We start from the raw sequence: 14124 nt of genomic DNA, 5'->3' as shown, positions 1-14124 counted from the left end.
CCGTAGCCTGGGCCTCAGTTTCCACATCTGTGGAGGGACAGGCTGGCTTTCAGGCTCTTAGAAGGGCAATGGGCAGGACCCCTCCCACTTCCTCCAAAAATGACCAAAGGAAACTCCAGAGGCTCAGTGAAAACACCCAGGAACCTCCCCACGGCTGTCCAGACTGGCCTCACGGAGGACAGGAAGGATTTCCAGTCTCAGACCACCCTGAGGCACCAGCACTTCCTGAGCCCATGCAGGGACAGTCTGATCCTGCCCCGGACTGGACCCAGCAAGGTCTGTCCTCTATAGGCAGACGCCCGCGCCCTAGGTGTTCACAGGGAGAGTGTGCCCCTGACCCTCGGCAGCCACAGGTCAGTGACTAACTCCAACATGAGGCAGAGAAGCCCCTCCGGGATCACTTCTTATAAGAATGTGTGGGAACAACGGGCAGCCGCCCTTCTTGTCACAAGTGACAATCCGCCCCCTGCCTCTGGACCACCCTTGACCTCCAGCTAGATGCCTCCACCCATAGCCAACACACCCCCTTCCCAGAGAGCTGGCTAGTTTCCAACTGGACACAAACCCAGGGATCCAGAGCCCAAGGAAACCTCCTGTCCTCACATGGTGGAAGCATATTCAAGTCTCCAAGTAAGCAGTGTATTTTCGTCCAGAGAAAGAATGGGTCCAAGAGCTTTAGGGTAAAAATCACTAACTACAAATTAGCAAAAATGAACTCCCCCTCTCACATGCCGAGGGCCTCTTCGCCATCCTGTGGTAGAACCTCAGGGGCCAGGCCCAACAGCACTCAGGAAAGTCACTCTCCTGGGGTGCACACAGCCGCCGCTGGGGGACAGGAGGCACAGACAGGGCAGGAGAAGATCTGTACATGCAGGCACTGGAGTCACCTGGCCAGCTGGGCCCTCACTGTTCCCACACACAGCTTTTACCCAGAACACAAGTTCCTGCCTCCATCTCCAAAAAGCCTTGGAGAGTTGCCCAGCTCTGCTGGTGCTTCCTCTGCAGGGCACAGGCTCTTATGAGGTCTGGAGAGCTAGCCCTATCCAGTGTGAGGGCCAGACTGGGACGGTCAAAGCCTATGAGGGTAGGATTTGGAGAAAACCCGCTGCCACAAACCCCAGGACTACTAGAAAACCTTTAATCAACAACCAGGACAGCCACCACCCCTGCCCTACCCCACACCCCTGCGCAGGACACTCAGAAGGTGTTCTTGATGCGCGCTGCAACCAGCACCAGGATCTCCCCAATCTTCCGTTGCCAGTTGGCGATGTCCTTGGACGTGGCGCACCACAGCTCCCCGTGCCGGGGCTCGGCATTCTCGCAGCGCCTCCTCACCTCCTCCCGCTGCTCCTGGGTGGGGATCGCAGGTGCTTGAACCAACCCACTCCCACTGCACTCTACCAGCCCTCACACCAGTGCCTGCACCCGCCCCCTAAAGACCCACCTTCCACATCAGGGTCGGGGGAGACCCCGAGGGCACTGGGCTCTGGGAAGTCTCTGTCCAGCAGGACAGGATGGCTGTGACACAAAGACAACCCTCAGGCCTCCAGCTCCAGCCCTGTTTCTGCCACAGCCCTGAGTCCCCATCACAACCAACTTGTTAAAAGACGCCCCCGAGCATCTAAATTTCAGGCTGAGAGACTCCAAGGCTACAGCCAGAAAGCAGCCATGGAAGCTGTGTCAGCCGCCAGCACTTCATTTGGGACTCGTGGGGTGGGGGTCATGGGCAGCAGGCGCCTCACCTCTGTGCCGTGCTGCAGCTCAAACTTGTAGAAGAAGGCCCAGGCATCCCCCAGATCCGAATCGATCTTCACGGTGCGGTGGAACCACTCCCGGGCCTTGGTGATCTTCCGCTCGCTCCAAAATAGCCTATTGAGAAGCAGCAGGGGGGGACCAGGTGGCCACGGATCAGTGCTGGTGGTGCTCTGGGGCTGCGGGGGCCAGGCCCTGGCCTGCTCAGGTCATAGCTGGCTCCACGGTGGGCTAGACCTCAAGCCTGGGGACCTGCTGCAGTGGCACAGAGTCAGGCACAGGGACTGCTGGTCTTGACCTCTCCCTGGAGAGCTCAGGCTCCATTGGGGTGCCAAGGGATGAGGCCTGGCCACCCAGAAACCCCTCCAGGTCACTACCTGAAACCTTCCTTCCTTCAAGTGTCCACCTAAGGCATTTCTCAGAAAACCACCCACAGAGCAAGAAATTATCTTCCTCTGAGTAAAACACAGGGAGATGAAAGTAACTGATGGGACAAAAAATTCAATCAAGGCTGTGATTAGGGAAAGAGAAGTTTCTGCCTGCTCCTCCTCCTCACCTTCTGGAACATTCTGTCCTACCAGGCATCTCCAGAAGGAGCTGAAGCCCACACTGAAAACCTGGTCTAAAAGCAGACACAGACCCCTGAAACCAGGCCCAGAAGAAGATCCACAGCATCAGAAACCTAGTCAGGGTCCTGGGAGCCTTCCCCACGTGTCAGTGAGGGCATGATGGGCATGCTGACAGCCAGCTCCACCAGCTCTGCAGTCAAGTTCCAGAGCAGATGTGCACTAGGCACCTCCAGGCAGCTGCCTTGGCTGGTCTCAGCTACAAAAGGGAGTAATTTCATGCCTGATAGCTTGATTGTTTTTTAAGCCTTGTGGTATTCTTAATTGCTCAGTGTCAGATAAAGTGTGATTTAAAGAGCACAAACCCAGATAGCAGCACACAGAGCACCAGCCTGGGAACAGCAAGGAGGGACCTGTTTACTTTACAAAGCCTTTTACGAGGTTTTATGGCAGCCCTATCGGAGTGGAGCAGGAGGTGGAAGCACAGGCAAGAGGGAAGGAGCCCCGGAGACCCAGGTGGGGCCTCAGAAGTTCATGGGAAGCCCCACACACAGCGCCCTCAGCCCCACAGCAGCCGGAGAGGAGGTGCTGGTGGGCACTGAGGAAGCAGCTGGGCCAGCAAGAGCACACAGGAACCTCTGACCCCACATACCCCCTTCCCTAGGCAGAGCCCTGACAAGCCCTCCACCCTAAGCCCAGTCACTTCCCAGCCTGACCACACCCAACCACAACCCGGCACTCAGGTTCCGCTCCTCTCAGGCCACTGTCCTTTGAGAAGGGAACAGAGAAGGTTCAGGAGGTTCTGAAGGCCCTCCACGCCTCCCCAGGGAGCCCTGGGCCCAGTACCCTGCACAAGCTAACAGTGGGGGGTCGCCTGCTCACCTCCTCTTGTCCTTGAGGGAAACACCCTGAAGGACAGGCGGCCTCCACACCCCCAGGCACACCAAGAGCCTGACCAATGGGCCCTAGATTGTTCCCAGGGTTACACAGGTCAAACAGTCTGGCTTTTGGCATTAACACAATGGAAACAACTGTCTTGCTTACAGCTGCTGAACCAAAAAAGGTTCACTTGTAACCTAAATTCTGTGTGACCAGTGTCAGCAGGCCTGTGTCTGTCCTGCAACCCAAGACCCATGTTGGAATAAACTGAAAAGTGCCAGAGACAGAGAGCACAGAAACCTGAGAAGGAACCAGGACAAGGGAAGGAAGGTCAGGGGCCCTCCCAGGGGTCATGACCAGCGAAGACTGCCTTGTTCTGGGGACCTGGAGACCCCAGCAAGAGGACTGGCACTGCCACCAGGACCCCTACTCACTTGGCCACAGCCAGGAGCACGTGGGGGTCATGCTCACACTTCTTCAGGGCATCCACACTCTTGGTCTTCCGCTGGGGCCTCGCCTCCAGGAAGATGGCTTCAGACCACAGGACCCCTGAAATCAGACACGCAGATGCCCATCTCAGCCATCATACACAGGGAGGCCTTTGAAGACTCAGGATATCCCCACCTGTGCCTCCTGAGTGGTCGTGCTGCCTATGCCGCCCCCCTACTCCATACCCTCCAACCTCCACCCTGGCCCAGAGCCACAGGGCCCCACTGGCAAGGCCATGGTTATCATCCTGGGGGCGAGGAGGCTGGAAGTCCCAACAGCCTCCAAGGTTTCATACTCACTGACTAACTTCACAGCTGAGAATTCACTGTAACAAAGTAACAAAAAGTGCTACCAAGGATTTATGCAGAAAGATAACCTGGGATTGATATCAGCCTAGAGATCGGCCTGAGGCCATATATCTGACATAAACCCAGAAAATTCTACAATGCCACTAAACTGTCCACTGTTAAGGATTCAGTGATAATGAAAAATCCTCACAGAATTTTCAAATGTAAAAAAAAAGGGGACAAAACAAAATACACAGTATGACTCGATTTTGTGCAATAATACAAACTGTAAAAATACAAAAAAGCTAAAAGCAGTGATTTCTGAGTACTGGACTCACAGCAATTTTCATGTTCTCTTTTTTTACTCCAAATTTATTTATACTGCACATGCACTAACTTACAGACTTGGGGTAAAATAGTAAAAAATTAACTTCTAAAAGAAACAGAAATGGTAGCATCTCAGAACATGCGGTCCAACTGCCCACACTGAAACTTGAGTTCACTCATCTAAATGACCAAGCATAATGGAGGAGTTTTTGTGGCTGAATCTGGCACCTGCCGCCCGCAGCCTGGGGTGGGTGCTCACCAGAGTTGGGGCACTCCTGCAGGGCCTTGGCCATGAGCGTGCTGGCGATGTTCTTCAGCCCCGCACGGTACTCCAGCCGCACAGACTCCAGCCTGCAGAGAGAAACTCGGGCAGGGTAGAGCACTGTCCACTGGCAGCCTGATGACGAGCAGAAGGTCCTGAGGAGCCTCAGTAGCTGGAGTTGTTTGTGCTGCCCAACAGCTCGTCCACCAGAGAAGGGAGACGTAGGTGACCCCACCCTCAAGCCTATGGGTGGCCATAAACCTGGAATCTGAGGTCATCCAGGTACGAGTGAAGATGGGAGGATAAAGACAGGCCTGCTGGTGGCTGCTGGGGCACCTCAGGGCACTGACACCCTGAAGCCCCACACCTGGAGTCTGTGTGCACTGCCTCCTATGGACAGAATGCCATGTTTATCTGGCAAACTCCTATTCATCCCTCAAGGCCCCTCTCAGATATTACCTCTTCTGTAGAGTCCGCTTTCTTGGCACCATCCACCCCAATGCCCCCTCATTAGCTCTTGGTTCCTGGGTACCCTCAATTCCACCACAAGCCACACTGTCCAACTATCTTCAGGCTCGTGTGAACACTCTCACAGCTGGAACAGGACTCCCCACAGACTGCACCTTCCCACGGAGCCTCAGCTGAAAGTGCTGCACCGCGGACTTGGTGTGAGCGCAGTCAGCTCCTGGGGGCACGGGAACTCACCACAGGCCAGGGTTCTTTGGATTCTTCAGGCGAGACTTCTCCAGAATGGCCCGAGCTCGGGTCAACTGCCCAACCTTCTCCTCCAGCCGGGAAAGCAAAAGCCACAGGGGGGTAGAGTGGGGACATTTCTTCAACTGCAGCCACAGACACAAGAGAGAAGACTCAGCGGGTCTCTGTGATGCTGTTGGCACCTCAAGCTGAGTCAGGGCTACATGTGCCCTCAGAGACCCAGCCACTTCACACCCAGGTCTGTCACTATGCACATGGCTGTGTTGTACACACGTGTATGCAGCGTTTTTGTGAGCATGCTGTGCCATATGCATGTGCACGGAGGTGTGGACTCAGGAGCCTGTGCCTTACATGGGCCGTAGTCAGTACTCTGCTGAGCATAGCAGTGACAGCCTGGCAGGGGCAGAAGGCTGGGTGAGGGAACAGACTGGACCCGAGCCCACAGCTCCCCTGAGCCTGGGCCCAAGCAGGTTGCAACAACTCCTGTCTGAGGTGAGGTGCCCCATGTGGGGCGGAGGCTCACCCCCTGGTTGTAGGCTTCCCGGGCCTTCTCCACGAGCTCCTCCTGCTCCTCAATCTGCCCCTTCATCATCCAGAGCTTGGGGAAGTCCTCATAGTGCTTCAGGGCCTCCTCGCACAGCTCTTGAGCGGCCACAAGGTTCCCCAGCACCCACTCCAGCTTCACGGACTTCATGAAGACCTGGGGAGCAGACAGCCTCAGCCTGGCTCTGGCATTTGCCTCACTGAGAGCTCAGCACGAACGCTGCCCCATGTCTTTGGGACAAACTGCGGCTACATACATCAGTGCATTTTAAAGCCAAGAGTGAACAAATGAGCTTTAAGCACATGACCTTGTGGGTTGCTAATAGTGGGCAGGGGGCTCTGCTTACCCGGGCAGTGGGCGCACTGCTCCGCGCCTTGGCCAGCAGCCGGCGGGCCCGCTCGTACTCATTGTTCTCAGATTCCAGCTTCACAGCTGCCAGCCAGATCTCTTCGCTGTTGGGGTTGGCCTGCAGAGGAAAAGCAGCATCAGCCATGAGTGGGGCAAGGGCTCCCCTGGTTGGAGGCAGCCAGTCTAGGCACTGGGCCATGCCGTGCTGTGCTCTGCAGCAGGACAGTCTGATGCAGGCATGTCCTGGACTAATCAGCAACAGAGCCTCAGGACGTGGATTTCCTCATGAACAAGCTGGCCTGCCTCACTGGCACAGATGTGTGGCAGCTGCAGCACTCAGGCCATGCTGCCAGTCACCACCCTCTGCCTGCTGCAAAAGTTCACTCATGTCCCACCTGCATGGATCCACCCACCCAATCCTGTTCGCTCCCAAGCCTGGGTATGAGAAGCTGGCCACCCAGTGTGTCAGTGTGGGAAGGACAGAAGGATGCCTGCGTTATCGCAAACTATGCAGGGAGGGTTCCCAGGGTTGGGACTAGGCCACGCACAACCCAGAGTCCAGCAGACATACGGGCAGTGCCCTCCAGTCTCCTGAAAGTACAGTCACCTGCTGGCCATCCTCACCCTGACCATGTCCCCAACCTGAGAAGCAGCCCCATGGAGACAGGTAAGGAGAGGAGAGCGCAGGACACAGGCAGCACTGCCTGGTGGTGGTGGGAAGGGCCAGAACCCCCTGGAGAACAGCGGCGTCCTCCACCCAGGGCACCCAAACAGACACGAGAGCAAAGGGAAACCCAGGCCAGCGCCCTCCACATATTCACTCAGGAAGGGACAGGCGTCACTATGCCAGCCTAGAGGAAAACCACAGAGTGACATCATCTTTCCAGTTAATAGAAAAGCATGCTGGAAACTGCTGACTGAACCTTGCTGTCAAAAACTATTAGGATGTTCCATGTGACAATAAAAATCAGAGAAAAACGCAGAGCTCCCGGCACCAACCACGATGCCACCCTCCACAAACACAGCTCCACCCACTGACAGCCTGGGCGGCAACGGGCTGCCCACGTGGGACCCAGTGCAGATGCCTGTGCTCAAGTACAGGGACAGGACTTCCTCCCGCAGCACCAGACACCCTCACACTCATGTAGGAGGGGACACGTGTGGGGACACGGCTCTCCGCTGGCTGTCCCATCCTTCCTGTCTCCCTGAGTCTATGTTGTGGAATACTGAGCCCAGGGTCACACGGCATAGCAGCAAATGAGAGGTAGGTATCCACCACCCAGGCCATTTTTCCTGCTCTCAGACCCCCTCAGGGCCCCAGCTGCTCCCAGAGCACCCAAACTCCCTGGGTCAGACCATGATCAGCCTCTCAGGTCAGCTCCTGTCAATAATGCAGGAAGGGCTTGGGGGAGGCAGGCACAGGACCCTGGAGCCCTCGGGCCACAGCCCACCCCTCACCCACCTGGAAGGCCAGAGCCAGGATACTCCTCGCCGCAGGCACATCCCCAGCCAGCCACTTGGACTTGGCGCCCATGAGCCATAGCACCTCTGCTTTGGGACAGTGGGCCACAGCCCGCTGCAGCAAGGCCTCCAGTGACTCCCTGCAAGACAGGGGGACGGTCACCACAAGCACACGGGCCACTCGCAGCCAGGCCACGAGCGCTGAAAAGACAGTTACTGCTTCAAAGTTCGATGCTGTAAATGATTTACCAGACTTTTACAATGGGGAGAGTGTGGGGAAATCTTTTCTCTCCATAAAGGCTCTAAAATCAACTACTGAGGAGGGTGCTACAAAGCCATGCATTGTTCAAACAGCAGAGCCTGATGGAGCTTCTCAAGGGAGCCTTTTATAGCCGGGTGTCCCAGAGGCGCGATAACTTCGCAGTCTGGGAGCCGGGGGCCTTTTCATCTCTAACCACAGATCCGCCAATAAAGATTACAACCTGTACCTACTCTTTGGCATCCAGAGAAACTGTCTTATTTCTGGAAGGAAGTTATTTTAGGTCACTATCAAGCAAGAAGCCCGGGTTTCAGGTATGAAGCCCCAACCCTATGTGGCCCACCACCCTGGCACAGCCCCCGGCACAGATGTTCTCAGGTCTCCGCGAGATCGAGTGAGCACACGGAGTTGCTCTGTGTGGTAAGAAGCCTGACACCAGAACAAGAAGGCTCGGCTTCCTCAGCCCACCACAGGTGCCAGACCCAGGGGATGGGAACTGCCCCTGAACCCAGGGACGAAGACATACAGGCAAGGCCCTGCTCTGGACAGGACAGCTGGGTGAACTTGCACAGTCATTTCAAAATGTGCCCAAAGGAGTTAACTGCAAGACATAGAGCAGCTAGCGGCGAGGGTGTGTGGGGTGGGGGTGGGGGGACAGGAACATCAGGAGACAAGACTCCAGAAAAGCCAGAGACTGAATGAAACAATAGCAAAGCAACAGAGGCCCCGTGCTCCCAGCTGTAGCCCAGGTGGGACCAGCAAGGCCCGAACACAGAGGGTGCAGTAGAGGGTCCAAGCAGAGGCTGCCCACCTAACTGCTGACTGAATTGCAACATCTAATTCAATCAGCACTTAGAGCCAATAAGGCAGACTCAAAAGGTTTTTTCAATTAAAGAGAACAATTAAATAAAATTGTCATGGACCTCCTCAGAGCACAAAAACCAGCCCAAACCCAAATCTAGCACAGCTGAAATGAAAAACAGGCCTGCCTGGGCCCAGATGCCGCACCGCCCACGCTGCTAAAGCCAGAGCCCCACAGACAGGGGCCTCCAGGCCCCAGCCCTGGCCCAGGGAGCCCTAGGACCCCAGTGCTCCCAGCTTACTGCAGGCAGACGGGCCCTTCAGTGCCTTGGCTCCTCAACTGTACAGCAGCAGGAATGCTATCGCAAAAGGTGCCAGAAAGACAGCTTAGGTGAACGGCCCAACTGCCACAGGAGAGTCCACCCCTCATTGCAGAGGCCTGACCTCCAATGAGGCTCTCGCCCACCCACGGGGATCAGAGGCCTAAATGCAGAACAGGGTGGAAGGCCTGCCACATACCTGGTACCGTGGTTCTTCTCAAAGTATGCAGCCCGCAGCCACACGCTCTTCTTGCTAGGGAAAACCTGCAGGGCGTAGGCGTAGATAGCTCGGGCACACTCCAGGGCATTGTGGGCCACGCACTAGATGGAGAGAGAAGGGAGAGGAGGGAGGAGGATGGGGACAGGAGTGAGGGGGCTGGGCGCCACCAACCCAGGAGGGGTACCCACCCCACGACTCCTGACCCAGGCCATGAAAGCCCGTTACAAAGACTCTGGGGCTTCCGTGGTGGAGTCACTAGGACTCCAGGGGGTTGGTGGGCCGGCCTGCCCCTGGGGTAATACTGAGCACCAAGGGCTCTGCTCCTCCTGCAGGCCACACAGCGCTGAAGACAGGCCTGCTCCAACCCAAACAAAGACACAACAGAGAAACAGGAGAAAGTCTGAGAGGGCTTGAGGGTTCTGCTCCCCAATCTGACATCTGCAGGGTGATACCCACTGAGGTCCCCGTGTTGTCAAGAGAGATTAGGTAAGTAAGGAGGGGCTCAATGACCAGAAGGAGCTGGGCTCTGCTGCCTGTCTGGCGATCTACTCCCAGGGTGGAGACTGCGGGAGACTGTTAGGTCATCCTTCACAATCTTCTGTCTTAATGTCACATAACAAAAACCCTTTAAACCACGACAGCTGACATTAGAGCGTTGTTAGTGCTCACAAGGCACAGCTTAGAAATGAGACGCCAAGTGAGCTGCAGACAGACAGCAGCCATGGCCTGTGTCCAGGGACCAGAGGACAAGGTGAGCGCCCGAGTGGACAAGGAAAAAAGGAAAGTTCTGCCGGCAGGAGTCCAACTAAGCATCTCTCATCAAAAACAGGTGCCATGATATTTAGAAAACCAGCACCTGACACATCCTACGGTAGGAAATGACTCAGGCCAGAAGGAGCACTAACTGACGCGCAAACAAGAGGGCCGAGTTTGCTGAGAAACGACATGTTTATGGAGTCTCAGGGTCTCCCCACAGAACATGAGTTACAAAGGTCCACAGCAGCCTCCCATGGAGGAAGCTGGCAGACACCCCTGAGCTCTCAGAGCTGAGTGTGCCCCCACCCACCCAGCAGGACAGAGTCCCGCAAAGAGGAGAACTCGCTCTGAGGACACAGTGTGGAGACCAAACCAAGGGGTCTGTACCCTCAAGAAAGTCAGACTCATGAACAGTGATGACAGATCAAAGGTCCCTCCCCGACCCAGACTCAGGGCCATGGACCCTGCACATGTGACCCTGGGCAGTTTCTCCACCAAAACCCAAGAAGCATTCAGTAAGCCCCTCAGTGAGATTTGAATAAGGCCCCAGATTACATCCTGGTCCTCATCAACACTGATCTCCTGAGTCTGATAGCTGTGCTGTGGTTGCACAAGAGAAGGTTCCTTTTAAAGAAACACACACTGAAGTGTTTAGAGGAAAAGGGTCACCACATGTGTGATGTGGTCTCAAACACTTCGGGGAAAATAAAGGCCACGTGTGAGCAAGCATGTGCACATGTGGAGAAGCAAAAGGCGTGTAGTAAAGTCGGTAAATGTAGGGGCATCTAGGTGAAAGGCGTAAAAGAATTCTCCACACAGTTTTGCAACTTTTCTGTAAGTCTAAAATTATTTTAAAATAAAAGGCTATTAAAAAGAGAGGACCACATTTAAGGTATTAAAAGCCTTAAATATGTTTATCAATCTTGAGCCCATAATCTCATCTCTGGACCACCACTCAAGGGAGTCTCCTCAAAGTGCATGCTTCACATGCAGGTGTTTTCTGACATGTAGGTTATAGCAGAGATGGGGGTAGGGGACGTCCAGAGGTTAGGGGTGAAGAGCTGGGAAAGGATGGGAACTGGGCCAGGTCAGGGTAATGAGCGCTCACACCCCACCTCTGCAGGAGACCCCAGTTAATAGAGAACTATGCTCTTTACAGTTGTGACTGTATTTAAAAATCAGCAGATCAGAAAGATTTCCAAACCACACCCCATTCCCCACAACACACACTCCCACTAGCCACACTCACACTGTCGGCATCTTCCATCCACGTGTGCTTCCGGTCTTCCTCCTCAATGCCAATCCCGATAACAGCACGCATAACTGCCTGGCAGGTGGCCACACTCCCAGCCTTGTCACACTCCTCAGCATCCTGAAAGAGGGCACAGAACTGAACTCACTGCCCAGAGCTGCAGGGGCCTGGCAGACAGACGCTAGGCCCGAGGGAAAGGGCTGCAGGAACGGGCCCTGAGGGTGCCAGAACCCTCAGGGCCGTTAACGCTGCCACCCACTGTGAAGCATCCTTTCGTGCCTCACAGCAGGTAAGTGCTCCATACCCCCAACCTATCCATTTAACAAATATCACAGAAGCACCTAAGGTGTACCAAGTGCTAGAGTAGGCAACCTGGTGGCCACAGGAAAGCTCCAAAGCAGTGGGACTAACATGTTCATACTGTCACACATGTTCGTACCGTCAGCCTGGCTCCAGATTCAAAATGGACAAAAGGGAGAGCCGCTCTAACCCAAGAGAAAGACCTGCTGGGGGTATGAGCCCAGCATAAGGAAAGCGAGACAGCCTGGGGAGAGACGAGCCACTGAGGCGCTCCAGCAGGCAGAGGGGCAGGGTGTTCAGCAGAAAAGGACTGGACTTCAGGAGAACAATCCTCGGAATGAGCAGAGAGGATAGCCATGGTTCAGAGATGAGACACCAAGTGTCCTGAGCCTCCTGTGTGGCGGGCAGGCAGGGCCAGCAAGGCAAAGAGCAGGGCTCGCTCACAAACATCAGCCCACAACATGGAGACACAGGCAAAGATGGGACGGATGCAGGGACAACCTCTATCGAGGGCAACTTCAAGCTCTCTATCAAAACAAAACTCACAGAGGCTCACCCAGCAAAGTGTTTTAAGGAATATATTCCCATTTGTGCCAAATGATGGGTGCGCCAGGACACCATTTGCAATGGCTAACAGAATAAGAAGCACCCTGCTACTGCCGTCACCAAGAGACCCTAGGTTGGCGGGACAGGCTGAGTCAGGCTTCCCTTTTCCTGGCTCTGAAGGGAAAAGCATCCCAGGCAGAGCAGAGCCAAGGCCAAATGCTCAGGAGGTGGTCCAGGCCGGCCCTCAGCTGGGGGCAGAGCACAGAGCACCTGGCACAAGGGAGGAGAGCTGCCCAGGGAGATGGCCCGGGCAGCCAATCTGCACAGCGTCCCCCACAGTCTCCACTGAGCATAAACCAGCACCCGAGGGAGGGAAAGAACTGTCCAAAAGGATGAGCAGGAGCGTTTCTCAGAACACAGGTGTGTCCAGGACAGCACCTGTTCCCACCAGCCAAAGCGGAGACCCCCAGGAGACACAGGACTCTGAGCAGAAACCTGGAGAGGCCACCTCTACAGAGGGCTGAGTCCCAGCCTGCCCCACTGACTGCGGTTGGTCCCACCCAGCAAGTGTTGAGGCAAGACCCACAGGGTCAGAACATCTTCAGTAACAGAACCAAGCTCCAACACCAGAGCCCAGAATGTTCACAGAGGCACAAAAGCACACAGCACCCAACAAGGGAAAATGTGACAAATGAAAGGTTATCAGGGAAAGACAATCCATAATGAGGGGAGAACATCTACCAAAATCTACTCCGACAGGCCCAGACAAGGACACTAGAACAACTATTATAACCATGATCCACAGGTGGCAAATTGCTGTGTGGCAACATGAAACAGGTCAAAGAAGGTTTTTAAAACAGTTAAAATTCCTGTTAGTGAAAAAGGCAAGATCTGAGATGAAAAATGTCCTCAATCACAGCAGATGAGACATTACAGAAGAAAAGATTAGTGAAACGTGAGGACAAAGCAACAGAAGTCGTATAAGATGAATGAGAGCATCAGTGAGCGGATGAGCTCACATCACACCCACAAGAAAGACCAGACGTCTCCCAGAACCAGAGGGGGCTCTCACCATTGTTCTTCAGCATGTCCTGAGGCCCTAACCAGGGCAATCAAACAGGAATAAAGGCACCCAGGGACTTCTTTGGTGGTCCAGTGGTTAAGAATCTGCTTTCCAATGCAGGGGACACAGGTTTAATTCCTGGTGGAGGAACTAAGATCCCACATGCCACATGGCAACTACTGAGACCACGTACCACAATTAGAGAGAAGCCCCATGCATTGCAATGGAAGATCCTGTGTGCCACAATTAAGGCCCAACATAGCCAAAAATAAATAAATAAATAAATAAATATATTTTAAAATGCATCCAGATTGGAAAGGTAGTAAACCTGTATTTGCATACAACATGATTCGATATACAGAAAATCCTAAAGAATCACTGAAAGTATTATAATAAATGATTATGCAGGACATAAGATCAATTATTTAAAAATCAACTGTACTCCTATATACTAACGAACAACCTGAAGATGAAATTAAGAAAAAAAATCCCATTTATGACAGGATGAAAAATAATAAAACACTTTAGAATACATAAAGAAAGTGCAACACTAGTATGCTAAAACATTATCGAAAAAAATTTTAGGGGCTTGAAAGAGGAGAGTGAAAAAGTTGGCTTAAAGCTCAACATTCAGAAAACTAAGATCATGTCATCTGGTCCCATCACTTCATGGGAAATAGATGGGGAAACAGTGGAAACAGTGTCAGACTTCATTTTTGGTGGATCCAAAATCACTGCAGATGGTGACTGCAGCCATGGAATTAAAAGACGCTTACTCCTTGGAAGAAAAGTTATGACCAATCTAGATAGCATATTGAAAAGCAGAGACATTACTTTGCCAACAAAGGTCCGTCTAGTCAAGGCTATAGTTTTTCCAGTGGTCACGTATGGATGCGAGAGTTGGACTGTGAAGAAAGCTAAGTGCTCAAGAATTGATGCTTTTGAACTGCAATGTCGAAGAAGACTCTTTGAGAGTCC

General features: G+C 53.8%; 1 protein-coding gene across 1 annotated transcript in view; it reads right to left on the bottom strand.

The window, feature by feature from the left end:
• Positions 1 to 1121: 1121 nt before the first annotated feature.
• PRPF6 (pre-mRNA processing factor 6) overlaps positions 1122 to 14124 on the bottom strand; it is a 35331-nt gene continuing 22328 nt past the window's right edge. The window contains exons 12-21 of the mRNA XM_040247720.1: positions 11235 to 11357; positions 9209 to 9330; positions 7631 to 7769; positions 6167 to 6286; positions 5800 to 5976; positions 5268 to 5401; positions 4560 to 4651; positions 3632 to 3746; positions 1743 to 1869; positions 1122 to 1350 (exon numbers count right to left, since the gene is read on the bottom strand). Of these exons, the coding sequence (XP_040103654.1) occupies positions 1198 to 1350; positions 1743 to 1869; positions 3632 to 3746; positions 4560 to 4651; positions 5268 to 5401; positions 5800 to 5976; positions 6167 to 6286; positions 7631 to 7769; positions 9209 to 9330; positions 11235 to 11357 (1302 nt within the window). The 3' untranslated portion in view covers positions 1122 to 1197. The remainder of the gene's footprint in view (positions 1351 to 1742; positions 1870 to 3631; positions 3747 to 4559; positions 4652 to 5267; positions 5402 to 5799; positions 5977 to 6166; positions 6287 to 7630; positions 7770 to 9208; positions 9331 to 11234; positions 11358 to 14124) is intronic.

Source organism: Oryx dammah, unplaced genomic scaffold (assembly GCF_014754425.2).
Source record: "Oryx dammah isolate SB20612 unplaced genomic scaffold, SCBI_Odam_1.1 HiC_scaffold_10, whole genome shotgun sequence".
In the NCBI taxonomy this organism is placed as follows: domain Eukaryota; kingdom Metazoa; phylum Chordata; class Mammalia; order Artiodactyla; family Bovidae; genus Oryx; species Oryx dammah.
This window is presented reverse-complemented; position numbering and strand designations above follow the sequence as displayed.